Below are 18,643 nucleotides of genomic sequence, written 5' to 3' on the forward strand. Positions count from 1 at the left end.
TCTAAGTTTCTGAGACCCTATTATTTTTCTGGGGATGACTAAAGCCAACAGATACATGAGCTGGCATCATCATTGCTTCAGAAGAGCAAGAACTTGAGCATTTCCCTGCCTCTCGAGTCCTAGCCTCTGCCTCAGTCACTGTGCTGACAGTTCACCTGGCCAGCCAGTGCTCCTCCCTGCAGATTAACACACAACATGTTCTCAGTGAAATCCTTTCCTTCCTTCCTCTTCACTCCCTTTTCTTGCCCCTCCAAGCACCATCTTCAATTCCCACTACCTAATGTACGGGGCTTCCCAGGTGGCACAGTAGTAAAGAGTCCACCTGCCAGTGCAGGAAACACAAGAGGTGGGGTTTGATCCCTGGGTCGGAAAATCTCCTGGAAGGGGAAATGGCAACCTGCTCCAGTATTCTTGCCTGGAAAATTCCATGGAAAGAGGAACCTGGCAGGCCCCAGTCTATGCGGTTGCAAAGAGTAGGACACAACTGACAGACTGAGCATGCAGGCATGAAACACCTTGGCCTGCTGTAGTCTGGCTGCTCGCAATAGCATGTCATCTGTTCAGTGGTCATACCCACTGGACTTTCAGTCTTTCAACCCAATTAGCCAACCAGGGAACTCTGAAAATGATCACTGGGATAGGGAGCTCTCTTCATCAGGAAGATGATTAAGACCAGCGTGTGCACTGCAGGTTCTACAGGATCTTCTGAAATGGGAGGCAGCCTAGTGGGTACCATATGTGGCTAAGCACTCACTTACGTGTTATGACAATTTCCTGAGTGTCTTACTATTGCCTAGCCTGTATCTGGTATCTGAAGAACAATTCAAAGGCAGTGAATTTATGTTTCATATCCAGTGAAATGTAGGTGTCTGTTTTGATGGAAAGTCTCACTGCTGGCCAAAAAGTAAAAGCAAGCACTTACGTGAAGAGTATAGACTGATTCTCTCGACCTACAAAAGAAAGGAAAATGTCAGAACATTCTTCTGCTAGAATTTCTATGTATGGTATGAATTTATTCAAAATTTCCTTGGTTACAGTTTGAGAACAGGAGAAGGATTTGCTCAGTATACAGTTAGAAAAAAGATACTATTCAAATGGTACAAAGTAAAATAGATTTTTCTCTTGACCCTATGTAGGCCAGTCATAAGAACATACAAATTCCATCACCATTTCCTTGCTCCAAATATAAATGATAAATGGCAAACGGTTGACATATCACTATTTTAAGGCTTTTATTAAGCCTGGTATAAAAATAACTACAGAATAACTTCTTTGTGCCAAACATTCTAGCAGGTGCTTTTTGTAATAAAAGCTGACAGCTACAGGGGGCTCACTCTGGGCCTGCCACTGGGCTGAGCACTTTCAAGGCATTATCTCCCTTAATTTGACATGTGAGCTAATCGTCCCCATAACCCTAGGAGGTAGGCCCTATTTTGCCCATGTTTCATCTGGAAGGAAACAGGGCTTCAAGTGACGAGGCAGCTGTAAAGGCCATGCTCCGTTCACAATGCCTACCTGCCTCTTAGCGACGTGGACAAAAACTAGATCAGATATTTTTACCCTTCATTTTGTAGGGCAGACACTTACTGTGAAGCATATCCTGAAAGGCATTACTGGCCACAGCGAAGATGTGAGGGGGAGCGTCTGATCGCCTCCTGCCTTTATAGGCTGCCGCCACTGCTTTGTGATACACTGGAAGCTGCTTGTGAGGGTTGATGCTCACACAGGAGAGCCCTGAATATGTCTGATGGAAGATCAGAAGAGATTTCTGAAGATAGGTTAGGGATACTTGCAGGCTTGTCAGCTCTTTCACTGTCGGGTAACATTCACTTGAATATTTACTTACAAAGGAACGAAGAGGAAAAGGGCTTTTGGATTCTTACAGAGAAGGGACTTCGAACAGAAAGAGACAGAACCAGGTTAGAGTAACAGGGGACCTGGGATTACCTCTTCCCTGGGAGAGCTGTCAACCACGAACTTGTCTGACACACACACAGGCCTTTCAAAGACAAGGAGGATGCTGACAGCAGGACTGCTGATTTGAGGAACCCACTCTCAGGCCTTGAGGCCTGAAGGGAATCTGTGTCTCAGCAGGGTTAGGAACGTGACGCTTTAGGCCCTGAGGGGAATAGCTCAGGTGGGTCACTCACAGCAGTGGTTGCATTGTGGCTCCCCAAAGGGTATGTCCACATCCTAATCACCAGAAAATTTGATCTTATTTGGAAAAAGGATCTTTGCAGGTATAATTGAGGCAAGATCTCAAGATGATATCTGGTTGATCCAACAGCTAAAGACCTCATAAGAGACACACAGAGGAGAAGGCAACGTGGAGACGGGGGGCAGAGACTGGAGTGATGCAGCCACTTGCTACCCAAAACCAGTACAGGTGAGGACTGGTTCTCCCCTTGAGGGTCTGGCGGGAGTGCGAGAGCCTCAGATCTGTTTATCTGATCTTGGACTCTGGCCTCTAGCATTAGGACAGAATAAATTTCCTTTGTTTTAAGCCACTCTGTTGGCGGTGATTTTGTTACAGCATCTCAGGGAAACGAAGACAGTCATGCAGCAAATCAGAGTGCCCGGGAGTAAGCCAGTCGCATGGCTAGGCTTCCACAGTAATGGGTCCCAAAAGCCTTTATCTTTGCCTAATCCACTCAGTGTTGCTTTGGCTGGATGCGTCCTGAGTGAATTAAAGGAGCTGAGCAATGAATCCTCCCCAATTCAATGATGATGGGGGAAAAAATCATTCCATTTATTGAGCACTAACTAGATAACAGGCACTGAACTACATGTTTTACCTACATTCTTTGTTTTATCCTTCAAGCTACCATGAAGAGACAGGCTTTACTGTCCCACACTACTGATAAGGTCACTCCAAGAAGAAATAACTAGGGACTTCCCTGATGGTCCAGTGGCTACAACTCTGCACTCCCAATGCTGGGGGCCCAGGTTAGATTCTTGGTCAGGGAACTAGATCCCACATGTGGCAGCTAAAAGTTTGCATGCCGCAACTAATTGTTTACGTGCTGCAACTGAGACCCAGCACAACCTAAATAAATAAATACTTTAAAAATAATAATAACTAGTAAGAGACCAAGTTGGAATTTAAAAGTTACTGGTCTATCACTCTCTAAGCCTTGGGCCTTTACTTTAGGATAAATATCTGTGGAAAGGGATACATGTATACTGACAAAATAAAACTGGAAAAAGGTAAGGTCCCTCCCCAGTGGGCATTTTGCAAAGATTATCCTTATATGAGTATGCTTAAACTCAGTATCTTTTTTCACCTAAGAGAGGGCTGGGACATCACCAATATGATGCCAGCATGCTGTCAGCAGAGAGGTACATACACGTACATAGATCATCCAATGGTCATAGCGCCTCCTCAGGGCATGCAGCACAGATGCTTCATTGAGGTGAGTCAGTGTTGCCATGTCTTCAATCATTTCAAACTCTGGAGGATTCATCTGCTGAATTTCATCCTCCTTGACACTCAGATGCTGCACAGAGGAGAAAAATATAAGATATATTCCCCTACTGCTTCTGTGCGCATTCATTTTTACCAGGCATTGGGAAGAATATTCAAAGAGTTAAGAAAAAGATGCCTCATCAGAGGATGGAGCCCAAGGAAGTTAAGCCAACCTGTTTCTTCCAAGAAACAGGTGTTCCTCCTACTCATGTTCTCTCTTTGCCCAAAGACAAAGTCTTTAAAAGGGCTTTGGTTGAATCAAAATGTTCTAAATTGCATCGCCCTGATTCTGCGGCTCCCCACTGACTGACGGCGCCTGAGATAACTCACATTATATTGCACATGATCTAGCCCCTCCCTGGATGTCTCAGCATATCCTGAATGTCTAAAAGGAGGAATTTAGGGTAATGGATCAAGCAGACAGACTCAGCCTTTCAGACTTACTTTAGACCTACTCTCTTCCTCAAGCCCTCCCCAACTTCCCCAGCTCATTATTTTTCCATCCTTAAGTCTTTTTACCATATATACAACCTGTACTATCTTGATATTATTAACTCTTGTCTGTGTTTTAATAATTGGCTGTGTGTGCATGCTAAGTTGCTTCAGTCATGTCCAATTCTTTGCAACCCTATGAACTGTAACCTGCCAGTCTCCTCTGTCCATGGGATTCTCCAGGCAAAAATAATGGAGTGGGTTACCATTCCCTTCTCCAGGGGATCTTCCTGACCCAGGGATAGAACCCAGGTCTCTTATGTCTCCTGCATTGGCAGACAGATTCTTTACCACCAGCGATACCATCGGTACTTCTTGAGTACCTTCAATGTCCTTAGCATTGTGATAAGGGTTTTGATAACTATAGAAGAAGAAACCATCAAGATCCCTTCTTCAGATGCTTTTCAGCTAGATTATAAGCATCTGAAGAAGGGATCTTGATGGTTTCTTCTTCTTATCACAATGCTAAGGACATAGAAGGTACTCAGAAGTGTTGATACCTTGATTAACATTGCATTGTGATGCATTGCAACTATCAAATTGTTGCTTAGAGTTACTCTGATAAGTTTTCTAACCCTATTTCCTGTAGCCCCTTTTCCTTGATTAATACATATTGGTATCAGCTAATTGCTCCATTTAATCCCAGTTGGTAATACTTCTTCTAAGGCTCCCACACTTTTCATATTTTTTTAAATCTCATTCCTATTAAGTCTTTTTTGGCACTGTTCAAACAATAACCCCTTTTCTTTTGAGTCCCTTTCAATTTCCATATTTCATGAACTTCTCTCCTGTAGAACATCATCAGGTCTCTTACATAAAAAACCTCCCCTCCTCCTCTGATTCAATTTTTCTCTCTTCTTTCAATGCCAACTTTAAGTATTACTGCCCACCCACTGGCTTTATTGCCTTTGTTAATGTTTCAAAGATGAGATGGTTGGATGGCACCATCAACTCAATGGACATGAGTTTGAGTAGACCCCAGGAGTTGGTGATGGACAGGGAGGCCTGGTGTGCTGCAGTCCATGGGCTCACAAAGAGTTGGACACGACTGAGTGACTGAACTGAACTGAATGTTTCAAAGACCAAAGGTGACTGGAAGTGTAGTTACTTCTAATATCAGGAGGAGGAAGCCTGGAGCCAGGGGGATGCAGAGTGGGGCTGGGGGAATGAGACTTCCACTGTATGGTGAACCAAACCACCTACCTTTAGACTCCTCTTTCTACATTATTAATTTACTGCTTTCATGCTGATCTTCCTATGATTTCTATCATAGTTGTAACCCCATTATATGCATAAATCACCTTAACTACTGTTTTAAAAGATAGCAGTTTTAAAAAATGTACTCCGAAGAACAAACTTCTCATCTGGAGGCCTAATAAAATTGAACCAGACACAAGAAAGTGCAAAGACAACACACAGATTCGGAGGTAATAATTGAATCCTCCTGTTTCCTTATTTAAGACATTCTAAATTTAACCTTGCCTACATGTGTATGTTCCTATTGATAAGGACCAAGCTCTCCCCTTAATTCCATTAATTAGTTATATAAAATCTACCTAATTTGTGATTTTTTTAAGTGTACAGATACTGCAAGGAAGGCATATTAAGACACCATAATGGTAGTTTTTGAGTGGCCTCCAGAATTTTTCATTTCAAATGATGATACTTTGAATCATAAACTGTCCAAATACAAAGATAAGGGTATGAAAAAGATAAACTTTCTTGATAATGATTGTAACTGTCTGTTATAGGATGTGGCCTGTTATGGAGTTGGAATGGGCAGAATTGGAAGGAGACTGGAGAATTACATATGGGCAGGAAATCACCTGTAAAATCCAAAAGGATATGTTTATTGAGTCAGAGCAGAAATAGGCCCAATTCTCCACCATGGAGCTGGCAGGCACCTGAGGTCAATGATATTGACAAAGGTGCTGAGAATGGGCTGTCTGTTCAATGGGCTGTCTATTGCCTGCGGTTCTGAGTGCCTAAGTGACAGGGCGAAGGGGCTGGGGACTGTTACAGCCTCACTACACATTCTCTCTAAGATGCATCACCATCTAACTTATGCCCCAACATTTGACCTAAGTTCCTCTTTCAAAGGTCATGGGTGACCTCCTGATTCTGAAGTCCAAGGCTTTTCACAAGCCCTAAATCTCTTTCTCTAGCATTTAACATTACTGACCCTTGCCCATTTCTTGGCTCCTCTGACACTGTTCTATTCTTATTCAAATTATCCCACTCTTTCCTGATCCTACTAACATAGCTTGCTTCATATTTCCTAAGAAGGACAGTATTTACTCAAAGTAAATATTTCCTAAGGTTATTACTTATTCTAAGAGGTACTTTTAAAAAGAGCTTGAAATATGATGAAAAAAGTGGGAAAGCTGCGCATGCTAGCTAGCATCAGTGAGATTTACCACTAGCAATTGGTTTACTCTGATTCTTCAATGTTTACCATTAAATCTTTGAGAATAAGTGGAGGAGTTTCTTAAAGATGAATGAGTTTTCTAAAGTGGGTCAGTGGTGTCTCCTACCCCAGGTTATTAACAAAACTTAATTATTGAACAGCTAACTTAGTCACCCCAGGGATGAAATAAAGATTTCTTTACCTTTCCGTCTGTTGTCTCAACAAGTAGTCTGCCATCACCTCCACTCCCTTTAATCTCAGCCTCAATATAAGCATTCTTCGCATCATGAATCCAGCACTTTTTCTTCCCTATGGAGGAAAAAGATGGATTCCTAACTACAGTTCTTATAGGAAATGTACACTGGACAGTTTCATACTGACAGACATGGTCTCATTTCCGGGGTGTGCTTATTGACCAACATAGGAAATTGCAAAGTTAGATAAAATCATGAAAGCCCATCCTGAAGATAAACCCACCTAAGGACTGTATAGGAAAAGAAATATGTTAGCCAATGGAGAATGGAAACATTTTGCTACGTGACAGTTAAGTGCCAACCATTGCCCACCCCTCCATCCCCAGCATTTACCTCCCACTAACAGCTCCAGGTGCTGAGCGATTGGCCTGGTGCTCTTACCCTTTCTAGCTCCTCTCCAAAAAACATCACTCAAGAAAAGTCTGGTTACTACTAAGTGAAAATTTAGGTTACTGTGCATGTCTGTCTGTCAGGGTTTTTTTAGACCTTATTTTGGAATGAAAGCATTAATAATAAAGACTATTATATGGTAGAATTGGAGGCAGGGGATGATTGAAGAGAGAGAATGAGTTATTTCTGTCATACATCTTAACTGATTCATATTTTCCCCATATATTATTATTTTTCTCTCTCTCTGCCTCCTCTACTCCATGTCTCACACGTTAGCAAAGCAGCCCTATAAAGGGATTAACCAACAAGAGGCGCTGGGTGAAACAAGCCAGAATTCTTACAAGCAGCTGAGGCAGCTTCTCTTGGCCTCACTGAGATGCTTCTCAACTCCTCTTCCACCTGAGGCAGATAGCCAGGGAAGATGAATAAGAAACGCACTTTGAAAAGAAAGTGAGTCTTTTTTAACTCATGGATTTTATTTTTTATTTATTTTTTGTTTTTATATTTTTAATTGGAGAATTGCTTTACAATGTAGTGTTAGTTTTTGCCATACAACACCATGAATCAGTTATACGTATACATATATCCCCTCCCTCCCTCCATCACACCCCTCTAGGTCAACACAGAGCACTGAGCTGCCTGTGTTATACAGCACCTTCCCACCAGCTATCTTACACATGATAGTGTATGTATGCCAGTGAGTCTTATCAGAAGCTCAGGTAGACGGGGAGAGGGAGGAAGGAGAGCATTTGGCTGGAAGAAGGAAAATCCAAGTCCATGGTGGTGGGAGGCATAGAGAAGGCACCACTGCAGCCTTGGCATTGGAGGGTAGTGTCAACTCCATCCCAACTCCCCAACCCAGGAACCACAAAAGCTGGGAAGCCTCACTCCTGCAGGACAGGCAGCTTCACCAGACAACCCCCCAGAGATAAACGGTAGGACCTGAGGATAGAGTGTGTGAGAAAGAGTTGAAACTGGGCAGCATGCACCCCTCTGCCATCACGTTTGTCTCTGAAAAGAATCTCTGCTTCCTACTTCCTTGCTGTCACAACCTCCACTGTACTCTCTTTTCATTTCCCTGATTACAACCAATTCACCCCTCAAACTGCTGGGCAAGAGAATTTTTGTTTTCCTGGTTGATTTTGGATTTGCTTCTACTTGCTTGCATTTTAAATACTGCCTTTAATTGTATCTATCATTGGATCTTCTTGCAAAAACTAATTTTGCTTTGTGTTGTGTTTATGGTTAGATGGCATCACCGACTCAATGGACATGATTTTGGGTAAACTCTGGGAATTGGTGATGGACACGGGGCCTTGCATGTTGCAGTCCATGGGGTCGCAAAGAGTTGGACACGACTGAGCAACTGAACTGAACTGTGTTAATGAAAATAGGCTTGTTTTTGAAAAGCACCATTTGCATATATTGTGTGCATTTAAGGGAAAGGTACTGTATTTTAAAATTCTCTTCTTTATTTGATAGACCCAGGTCTCAGTGCTCTCTCCCAATAAAACACCCTCCACCCCACCCCCTATGTGTCTCACACATACACACACACACACACAAAATCTAGATCCATCTTCATTTCTTATTGACCTGGGCAGTACCAATAACACACTGGTTCACCTAGGAGGCAAAGTGTAGGGAGTTGAGGGACTTGGAGACATTATCTTCTAGGGGAGAGATGTTCACAAACATGAGCATCTTAGCACTGCCGCCCAGAGAGTTCTAAAGCAGGTAGGTGAGCTTGCTGTTTCAGTAAGGCCCATGGGACTCCTTGTTGCTCAAGGCCATGGTGACCAGCCCCAGCGTGGACAGGCTGCTGTTAATGGCATGCATTTCCCAAAGGTGTTCCTGCTCCGCAGGGCTGAGGGATAAGCCAGGGTCTAGCTGCTCACTCCCAGCCAAGTCCACAAGGCTGAGGGGGGCTGCACACTGCAGGCCTCAGCCAGCATGTTTCCCAGAGATCTGCAGCTGGAACACGCTGTGATACATGAGGAGCACTCCTTCTGGACTGTACGGGCAACAGCCCAGTTCTGGTGGGCTAGTCTCTCTCTCACAGGAGACCAGAACATAGCACATGTCAGTGACATTAAGCTCCTCGCTGCCTGGCCCTGCCTGGTGAATCACACATTCACCTCCTTGGCCCTTCCGGGTCCCAGTGGCCAGTAGGTCTCAGACAGTCTCGTTGTAGATCTAAGTAACTTGCCACAAAACTGTAGGTCCAGCCCTGGCCACTTAGTTCCTGGGCCACAGAAAAGAGGTGCCACAGGGCCCAAGGGATCAGCCCCTCCATCTGCGGGTCTCCCCTAGGCCCACCCCCCATGGTGAAGGTCTTACCACTGCCTGTCTGTCCATAGGCAAAGATGCACACTGGAAAGCCATCCAGGGCTGACTGGACAAGCATAGAAATTTCCTTAAACACTTCATCCTGTCCACTCCCTGGTGGGAAAACCTGGTCAAAGGAGAAGTCATGGTGGGTAGGGGCAGCTGGTGCCCCATTCAGGGTCCCACACTGCTCGTCAGACCAGGAGAGGCTGAGGCGGGTTGGAGGGTCAGAGGGCCCACAGGGGCCAGAGGGAAACTGGAGAAAGCCAGGGGTTGGGGTGGACTCCCCTGGAAGGATGGGGCGGACCCGGCAGAACACACAGATGTTGCCTTTGAGTTCCTGCAGTTGGTTATGTAACCGCCGGCTTGAGCCCGTGGAGACATTTTTCCCGCTCAGCCAGTGGGGCCTCCCAGACTGCAGCCTTCCGGCACAGAGATGCCACCTCCACTTGGCTGTCCAACAGGGAAGCTTCTGAGGTCTGCAGGCTCCTCTTCCGCTCTTCCAGCCAGGCAGCCAGTCACCTCCACTCCTCCGACCATCTGAGATGTTCCTTCTGGAGCCCTTGCACTAAGTCCTCCTTTGTGCCCAGCCACCTTTCCAGCTCCAGGACCCAGGCACTCAGGTTCCCCAACTCCCATTGGCCTGCTCAGCCTGGGCCCACACCCGGTCAACTCCAGTGTCCTGGACTCTGCCTCCAGGGCCAAGGCCTGTTGCTGGGCCTCTCTGACCTGGTCCCACAGCTGTTGGTTCTCCTGGTCCAACATCTGCTTCCTCTCACCATAGCATTTCAGCTCTGTGTTGAGGTCACATAACTGTCCATTTGAGTCCCAGACCAGACATTTGGGTTTCTTCCCTTCCACCATGGGAGGGGCAGCTGTTGTTCTAGGCTTCTGGGCAAGAACAACAGGACCTGGCTTCTGAGTCTTCAGCACTGTGGCAACAGCTGTGGAACATCAGGGTCCTGGCTTCTTGGGAGCTTTGGGCACTGCGGTCTGGCCTTATGTCTGTGGCACAGAGGTGAGGGCTGCTGCTCTGGGGTGGGTTGTGGCCACTCCAGTGCCCAGGCCTCCTATTATTTTCTTCTCAGGCTTCAAGGCCGCCTCCATCTGGTCAGGCCTCCTCTTCAGCCTGCCTCCCAAGAGAGACAGCCAGGAAGTGGCCTTGGGCGGGGGTCTCTTCAGCTCTACGCTCCCCTTCACTTCCACCAATGGGGACCTCTGCTGCGGCTCCATGTCCAGCTTAGTGCCACTCACATTGGGCAAGCGCAATGAAGAGGACACAGAGCCAGGGCTCCCAGGAGCCACGTTCGCTTGAGCGCTCGCAACACAAGAGTATGCACACTCCGTGCTCCTGAGCTGCCTGCCCCGCCTGTGTTTATAAACCAAGTGTTATTACTTGAAAGAAACAGGGGTACCATCTGGCACAGATTTTCCTTTTGTTATTTATTAGAAAAAGAACCTAGGAAAAGAGATTAAGGAAGTTGTCCACAGTCACATAGATAATTAGTGGCAGTCATTAAAATAACGACTGTAGAAATTAGATCATTTACCTCCCAAGTCAGAGCTTTTCCACTAAAACGTTCTTCCTCTGTCTTATATGCTGGGCTTTTTTCCCTCCAATTTTTCCCTCAAAAATAAGGTTCATGATTAGTTCTTTCTTTTATCAGCCTCTTGATTAGTTCTTTCTTTTATCAGCCCTGGAAACTGTGGAAGAGAAGAATTTTCAGAAGCACTTAACTACCCAAGACCCAGTCTCAGGGCGGGATGGTTTTGAAGATGAAGTAAATGAACTCAGTCAACTTTTCTTTGCATTCTCATGAATAATTGCAAGGATGGAAACAGAGGGCAATGGCTTTGATTCAGGCTGCCTGGATTTTAGGCCTGGCTTAAAAATATGTAAGACAATGGTCTCAACTCTTTGAGCGTTAGTTTTCTCATCTGAACACTCAGGAGTTTTATCTCTATGATTTCATATTTTTAGATGATTAAATACCTTTTCCAAGATAAAGGGAACATATGTGTATTGCAAAAAAGCTTTAAAAGTAGAGAACTGTATCAAGAAAAAGAAATTAAAGAATCATCCATAATGGAACTCAGAGATAACAACTGTTATCTACCTGAAGCATTCTTTTCAAGTCTGTTTTCTATGATACTGATTAAAATTGGAGTAGCACTATATTTAGTTTTGAAGTTATTTAAATAGTTTATTTTTTCTATAAAAATCACTTGCCTTTACCTTGAAATGGTGTTTTGTTTCTATTTCTGAAAGCACACTTCCTCCCTGATAGCCAGTGATTCCGGCTTTCTTTCCCAGGTATTATAATAATGTGTTGTGTTTGTTTTTCACATTATTGTCTTTATTTGATCCTCATGGAGGAAGGTAGGCAGAGAAAGCAGATGGTCCCATTTTAAAGATGAGGAAACTGAGGCTCAGTAAGGTAAAGTGATTTGCTCTAATTAGACTGCCAGAAAGAATCAAGGACAGGGAATTGAAAGCAAATTGAAAGTGTTAGTTGCTCAGTTGTGTCTGACTCTTTGTGATCCCATAGACTGTAGCCTGCCAGGCTCCTCTGTCCATAGAATTCTCCAGGCAAGTATATTGGACTGGGTTGCCATTTCCTTCTCCAGGGATCTTCCTGACCCAGGGGTGGAGTACCAGGTCTCCTGCATTGCAGGAAGATTCTTTACTGTCTGAGTCACCAGGTAAGCCCTACTTGGCAAATACTCTTATCATACTGCTTCCATTTGGCCTGAGTTCAAAAAGCATACTCCATTGTCTACTGGTCCAAGGGGATGGAAAACTTCTGCTGACTCTCTTTGTGCTTCCAGTGCATTTCTATGAGAAAGGATTGTTTGACCCCCCTGCCCCCCAAAAAAAATTAGTTAGAAATTGTGTGGACTGTGATATTTTAAGTAATTTTTACTGTGCTGATTCTAAATTGTATCATCCAGTTATCTCAGATGCTTTGGCATTTTGATTTTCTCCTGGCACTACTAGGATCTTGTCCCTCATTATCTAACTACCTGTGATGAGCTTCTGCATGACCACTTCTGACCTCAGGGGTAGTTCTGTTATTGTATATGATTTGATGGATTATAATTAGCTCCTGTAAATCCAATCACAGAAATGAAACCCAATGACTGGAAACTGGGAACTGATCCAGGACTGGTCTATGATGGAAATAGAATATCCTGCCTAACTGGCTTGAATTATAATTGGTTATATTAAACTCTAATGTTGACTAATTCAGAGTACTAGAATGACTCTCAGTCAGGGTTTATGCTGCACTGATGAACACTTTTTTTTTTGAATTGAGATATATAAGTGTCTTGATGCTGGATCACACTCTGAATCTGACTCTAAATCTCCAAATAACCAAAATTCAGAAGACGACCATGTAACCCAGACATGTCAAGAAAGGCGGCGGGGGGTGGGGATGTAACATTTAGAGATTTTAATGTAGTACTCAGCCTTTATCTTATGGACAAATCCTCATTAACCTTTGTTCTTGCTGTAACTACCAAGAAATTATTCATCAGGGAGAGCAAGTGTCCCAATTATCTTCTGTTTAGTGTTGGCTGAGTGACCCTCCTGATCTAGAAGACAGCCAGGGGGCAAAGTTCCAGCATCAGCAAAACCTGAGGAGGGCCCAGGACAACTTCTGCCTCACCCACCTTCCTGGAGCCTCTTCCTTTATCCTTCTTCCCAGTGCACCAACCCCTAAGGTCTAACCTCAGCCCCTCTCTTTACCCTGCTATTTAACCACACAAAGAGGCTTCTGAGAAAGGCTTTATCTAGGGCCCACCTGGGCATATCTGTGTTGTAATCAGTTCAGTTCAGTAGCTTAGCCGTGTCTGATTCTTTGTGACCCCATGGACTGCAGCATGCCAGGCTTCCCTGTCCATGCCGAGTCGGTAATGCCATCCAACCATCTCATCCTCTGTCATCCCCTCCTCCTCCCACCCTCAATCTTTCCCAGAATCAGGGTCTTCTCCAATGAGTCAGTCCTTCACATCAGGTGGTCAAAGTATTGGAGCTTCAGCTTTAGCATCAGTCCTTCCTATGAATAACCAGGTCTGATTTCCTTTAGGATCGACTGGTTTGATTTCTACTTAGTCCAAGGCACTCTCAAGTGTCTCCTCCAACACCACAGTTCAAAAACATCAATTCTTTGGTGCTCAGCTTTCTTTATAGTCCAACTCTCACATCCATACATGACCGCTGGAAAAACCTTAGCTTTGACTAGACCGACCTTTGTTGGCAAAGTAATGTCTCTGCTTTTGAATATGCTGTCTAGGTTGGTCATAGCTTTTTTTCCAAGGAGTAAGCGTCTTTTAATTTCATGGCTGCAATCACCATCTGCAGTGATTTTGGAGCCCCACAAAATAAAGTCTGACACTGTTTCCACTGTTTCCCCATCTATTTGCCATGAAGTGATGGGACCAGATGCCATGATCTTAGTTTTCTGAATGTTGAGTTTTAAGCCAAATTTTTAACTCTCCTCTTTCACTTTCATCAAGAGGCTTTTTAGTTCTTTGCTTTCTGCCATAAGGGTGGTGTCATCTGCATATCTGAGGTTACTGATATTTCTCCCTTCAAAGCTTGATTGCAGCTTGTCTTCATCCAGCCTGGTATTTCACATAATTTACTCTGCATATAAGTTCAATAAGCAGGGTTACAATATATAGCCTTGACGTACTCCTTTCCTAATTTGGAACTAGTCTGTTGTTCTATGTCCAGTTCTAACTTTGGCTTATTGACCTGCATATAGATTTCTCAGGAGGCAGGTCAAGTGGTCTGGTATTCCCATCTGTTTCAGAATTTTCCACAGTTTGTTGTGATCCATCCATACAGTCAAAGGCTTTGGTGTAGTCAATAAAGCAGAAGTAGATGTTTTTCTAGAACTCTCTTGCTTTTTTGATGATTCAGCAGATGTTGGCAATTTGATCTCTGGTTCCTCTGCCTTTTCTAAATCCCACTTGACTATCTGGAAGTTCATGGTTCATGTTCTGTTGAAGCTGGCTTGGAGAATTTTGAGCAGTGCTTTGCTAGTGTTTGACATAAATACAATTGTGTGGTAGTTTCAACATTCTTTGGCAATGCCTTTTTTTGGGATTGGAATGAGAACTGACCTTTTCCAGTCCTGTGCCCTCTGCTGAGTTTTCCAAATCTGCTGGCATATTGAGTGCAGCACTTTTACAGCATCATCTTTTAGGATTTGAAATAGCTCAACTGGAATGCCATCACCTTCACTAGCTTTGTTCGTAGTGATGTTTCCTAAGGCCCACTTGACTTTGCATTCCAGGATGTCTGGCTCTAGGTGAGTGATCACACCATCGTGGTTATCTGGGTCATGAAGATCTTTTTTGTATAGTTCTTCTGTATATTCTTGTCACCTCTTCTTAATATCTTCTGCTTCTGTTAGGTCCATACCATTTCTGTCCTTTATTGTGCCCATCATTGCATGAAATGTTCCCTTATATTTCAAATTTTCTTGAAGAGACCTCTAGTCTTTCCCATTCTATTGTTTTCCTCTGTTTCTTTGCACTGATCACTGAGGATGGCTTTCTTATCTGTCCTTGCTATTCTATGGAACTTTGAATTCAAATGGGTATATCTTTCCTTTTCTTCTTTGCCTTTAGCTTCTCTTCTTTTCTCAGCTATTTGTAAGACCTCTTCAGATGAACAATTTGCCTTTTCACATTTCTTTTTTTGAGGATGGTCTTGATCACTGCCTCCTGTACAATGTCATGAACCTCTGTCCATAGTTCTTCAGGCACTCTCTCTATCAAACTACCCCTTGAATCTATTTGTCACTCTCACTGTATAATCATAAAGGATTTGATTTAGGTCATGCCGGAATGGTCTAGTGGTTTTCCATTCTTTGTTCAATTTAAGTCTGAATTTGGCAATAAGGAGTTCATGATCTGAGCCACAGTCAGTTCCCAGTCTTGTTTTTGCTGACTGTATAGAGCTTCTCCATCTTTGGCCGAAAAGAATATAATCAATCTGATTTCGGTATTGATCACCTGGTGATGTCCATGTGTAGAGTCTTTTGTGTTGTTGGAAGAGAGTGTTTGCTATGACCAGTGCGTTCTTTTGGCAAAACTCCATTAGCCTTTGACCTGCTTCATTTTGTAGTCCAAAGCCAAATTTGCCTATTACTCCAGGTATCTCTTGACTTTCTACTTTTGCATGCCAGTCCCCTATAATAAAAAGGACATGTTTTTCAGGTGTTAGTTCTAGAAGGTCTTGTAGGTCTTCATAGAACCATTCAACTTCAGTTTCTTCAGCATTACTGGTTGGGCCATAGACTTGGATTGCTGTGATATTGAATAGTTGGCCTTGGAAATGAACAGAGATCATTTTGTTGTTTTTGAGACTGTATCCAAGTACTGCATTTTGGACTCTTGTTGACTATGATGGCTACTCCATTTCTTCTAAGGGATTCTTGCCACAGTAGTAGATATAATTGTCATCCCATCTATAAGATGGTGGAGTAGAAGGATGTGCGCTCATCTTCTCCCGAGAGAACTCCAAAATTACAATTCGCTGCTGAAGAGCCATCGGCAGGAGAATTTTGGATCCTACCAAAAAAAAGATACCCTACATCCAAGGGCAAATGAGAAGCCCCTGCAAGATGGTAGGAGGGAGGAAATCACATTTAGAATCAAACCTCATAACCGCCAGAGATGCTCAGAGGGATCAAACAAACCTTGTGTGCAACAGGACCCAGAGACCCCACAGAGACTGAGCCAGCACTGTTTTTGAGTGTCTCCTGCAGAGGTATGCATCAGCAGTGGCCTGCCACAGTGGCAAGGGCTCTGGATGTAGCAGACCTGGGTATGGCATAAGCCCTTTTGGAGGAGGTTGCCATTAATCCCACCATAGAGCTTAGAACTTACACACAACTTGGGAAACAGATTCTTGGAGGACACAAACAAAACTTTGTGTGTGTGCACCAGTATCCAGGAGAAAGGAGGAGTGACCCTACAAGAGACTGACCCAGACTTGCCCGTGAGTGTCCAGGAGTCTCTGGGAGAGAGGTGTGGGTCGGCAGTGGCCTGCTTCACTGTCGGGGCACTGAGTGCAGCAGTGCACGCATGGGAACTTTTGAAGGCCGTCTCTATTATCTCCATTACCTCCACCATACTTTGGCCTTAGGTCAAACAACATGAGGGAACACAGCCCTGGCCATCAACAGAAAATTGGATTAAAGTTTTACTGAGCATAGCCCCTCCCATCAGAACAAGATTCAGTTTCCCCCACAGTCAGTCTCTCCCTTCAGGAAACTTCCATAAGCCTCTTATCCTTAGCCATCAGAGGGCAGACAGAATGAAAACCACAGTCACAGAAAACTAACCAAACTCATCACATGGACCACAGACTTGTCTGACTCAATGAAACTGAGCCATGCCCAAGGGCCACCCAAGATGGATGGGTCATGGTGGAGAGTTCTGACAAAACATGGTCCCCTGGAGAAGGGAATGGCAAACCACTTCAGTATTCTTGCCTTGAGCACCCCATGAACAGCGTGAAAAGGCAAAAAGATAGGACACTGAAAGATGAACTCCCCAGGTTGGTAGGAGGCCAACATGCTACTGGAGATCAGTGGATAAATAACTCCAGAAAGAACAAAGAGAAGGAGCCAAAGCAAAAACACCACCCAGTTGTGGATGTGACTGGTGATGGAAGTAAAGCCAGATGCTATAAAGAGCAATATTGCATAGGAACCTGGAATCTCAGGTCCATGAATCAAGGCAAAATTTGAAGTGGTAAAACGGATGGCAAGAGTGAACATCGACATGTTAGGAATCAGTGAACTAAAATGGACTGGAATGGGTGAATTTAACTCAGGTAACTGTTATATCTACTACTGTGTTGTAACAGTGCTTCCTTAGAGAGAAAACCTGTCATAGCAACCAGAACCAGGGTCTCGGCTGCCTCACAGGCCTCCTGCTCTTCCTCACAAACCCCCATCTTTACCCTCCACACCCTGAACTCCTCAATTGCTCAGAGGTTCACAGAGACAGACTGCACTCCAAGCAAATAAGTTAGGCTCCAGAAATGACAGCTCCTCCACTCTGATATCTCAGTTGCCACCCAGAAGCAGTAAAATAAAGTGAAGCTAGCAGCTGCCGCAAGACTTACCATCGAAGGCCATGGCCTTAAGCAGAAGCAGCTCATCCTTGCTTATCCTGAGGAAGGCCGCGGCCTCGCCAAGCTCCGACAGGTCCATCCTTCTTAAAGTGATCCTCCCAGTCAGGCCGAGACCTTAAAGTGAGCCGAAAAGATTCACTCTGCAGAAGAAGGAAGGAACCAGGGGAAAGGAGGCATCAGGAACTGAGGGGATAAATTATTCACCATAGACAGACAATCAAGGGTTGAGTTTTCTTTTTAACTACCTTTCTGCCATGTCTCAAGTATATGATGAAGCTGTACACAAAGAGTCTTACTCTAGCAGGATCCATTTATGCAGGTGGCACAGCAAGTTCAATGCCTAGAGTCCACAATACTTTTAGAGGGCCACAAAAATATTTTAATTTCTTCTAAAAGCAGAAGAAAAAGGGACTTCCCTGGTGATCTAGTGGTTAAGACTTTGCCTTCTAATGCAGGGGGTGTGGGTTTGACCTCTGGTCAGGGAGCTAAGATCCCACATGCTTTGTGGCCAAAAAACCGAAACATAAAATGGAAACAATATTATAACAAATTAAAAACTTTAAAATGGTTTAAAAAAAAACAGCAGAAGAAATATGTGAAAATAATATTAATGACATATAATGATGAAACCAGCCTGGATTATATTAATCAGTCTTTGTATCAACCAACACGGTTGTAAAATCCAATTTTTAGCACTTTTTGTGAAGGAAGGAACCCACAAAGACAAAAATGCCCACAGCCTATAAGAGTCATCATGCAACCCTGAAGCCCAGAGCTCTGACCCTGGTGGGTGGTGGGATGGAGGAGACTGAGAAACAGAGGGTTATGGACACTAGGGCCCTTGTAGGAGTAGAGGAAAGGCTTGCAGGTATCCAGGTACACCCAGGAAGATAGTGCATTGTAGCCAGATCATGGCAGCAAAGAGGGACGTTTTTCAGACCAAGCTCAGCATTAGTGAATAAAGGAATAAAAAGGTGAGTACTGCAGCAGAGGTGAGTGTCTGGGAGCAGGCAGTACATGAAACTGCTGGTAGACATTTAGGGAGCTGGTGGGCTGCAGTCCATGGGGTCGCTAAGAGTCGAACACGACTGAGCGACTTCACTTTCACTTTTCACTTTCATGCATTGGAGAAGGAAATGGCAACC

At 44.2% G+C, this 18,643-nt stretch overlaps 1 protein-coding gene and 1 pseudogene across 1 annotated transcript in view; both read right to left on the reverse strand.

The window, feature by feature from the left end:
* Window positions 1-17,577, reverse strand: part of MYH15 (myosin heavy chain 15) — a 157,057-nt gene extending 139,480 nt beyond the window's left edge. The window contains exons 1-5 of the mRNA XM_068968346.1: window positions 17,490-17,577; window positions 6,568-6,674; window positions 3,354-3,497; window positions 1,588-1,744; window positions 923-950 (exon numbers count right to left, since the gene is read on the reverse strand). Coding sequence (XP_068824447.1) covers window positions 923-950; window positions 1,588-1,744; window positions 3,354-3,497; window positions 6,568-6,674; window positions 17,490-17,577 — 524 coding nt within the window. The remainder of the gene's footprint in view (window positions 1-922; window positions 951-1,587; window positions 1,745-3,353; window positions 3,498-6,567; window positions 6,675-17,489) is intronic.
* LOC138091532 (kinesin-like protein KIFC1 pseudogene) lies at window positions 8,591-10,579 on the reverse strand (annotated as a pseudogene).
* Window positions 17,578-18,643: the final 1,066 nt, after the last annotated feature.

This window comes from Capricornis sumatraensis, chromosome 1, assembly GCF_032405125.1.
Source record: "Capricornis sumatraensis isolate serow.1 chromosome 1, serow.2, whole genome shotgun sequence".
NCBI classification, from domain to species: Eukaryota; Metazoa; Chordata; class Mammalia; order Artiodactyla; family Bovidae; genus Capricornis; species Capricornis sumatraensis.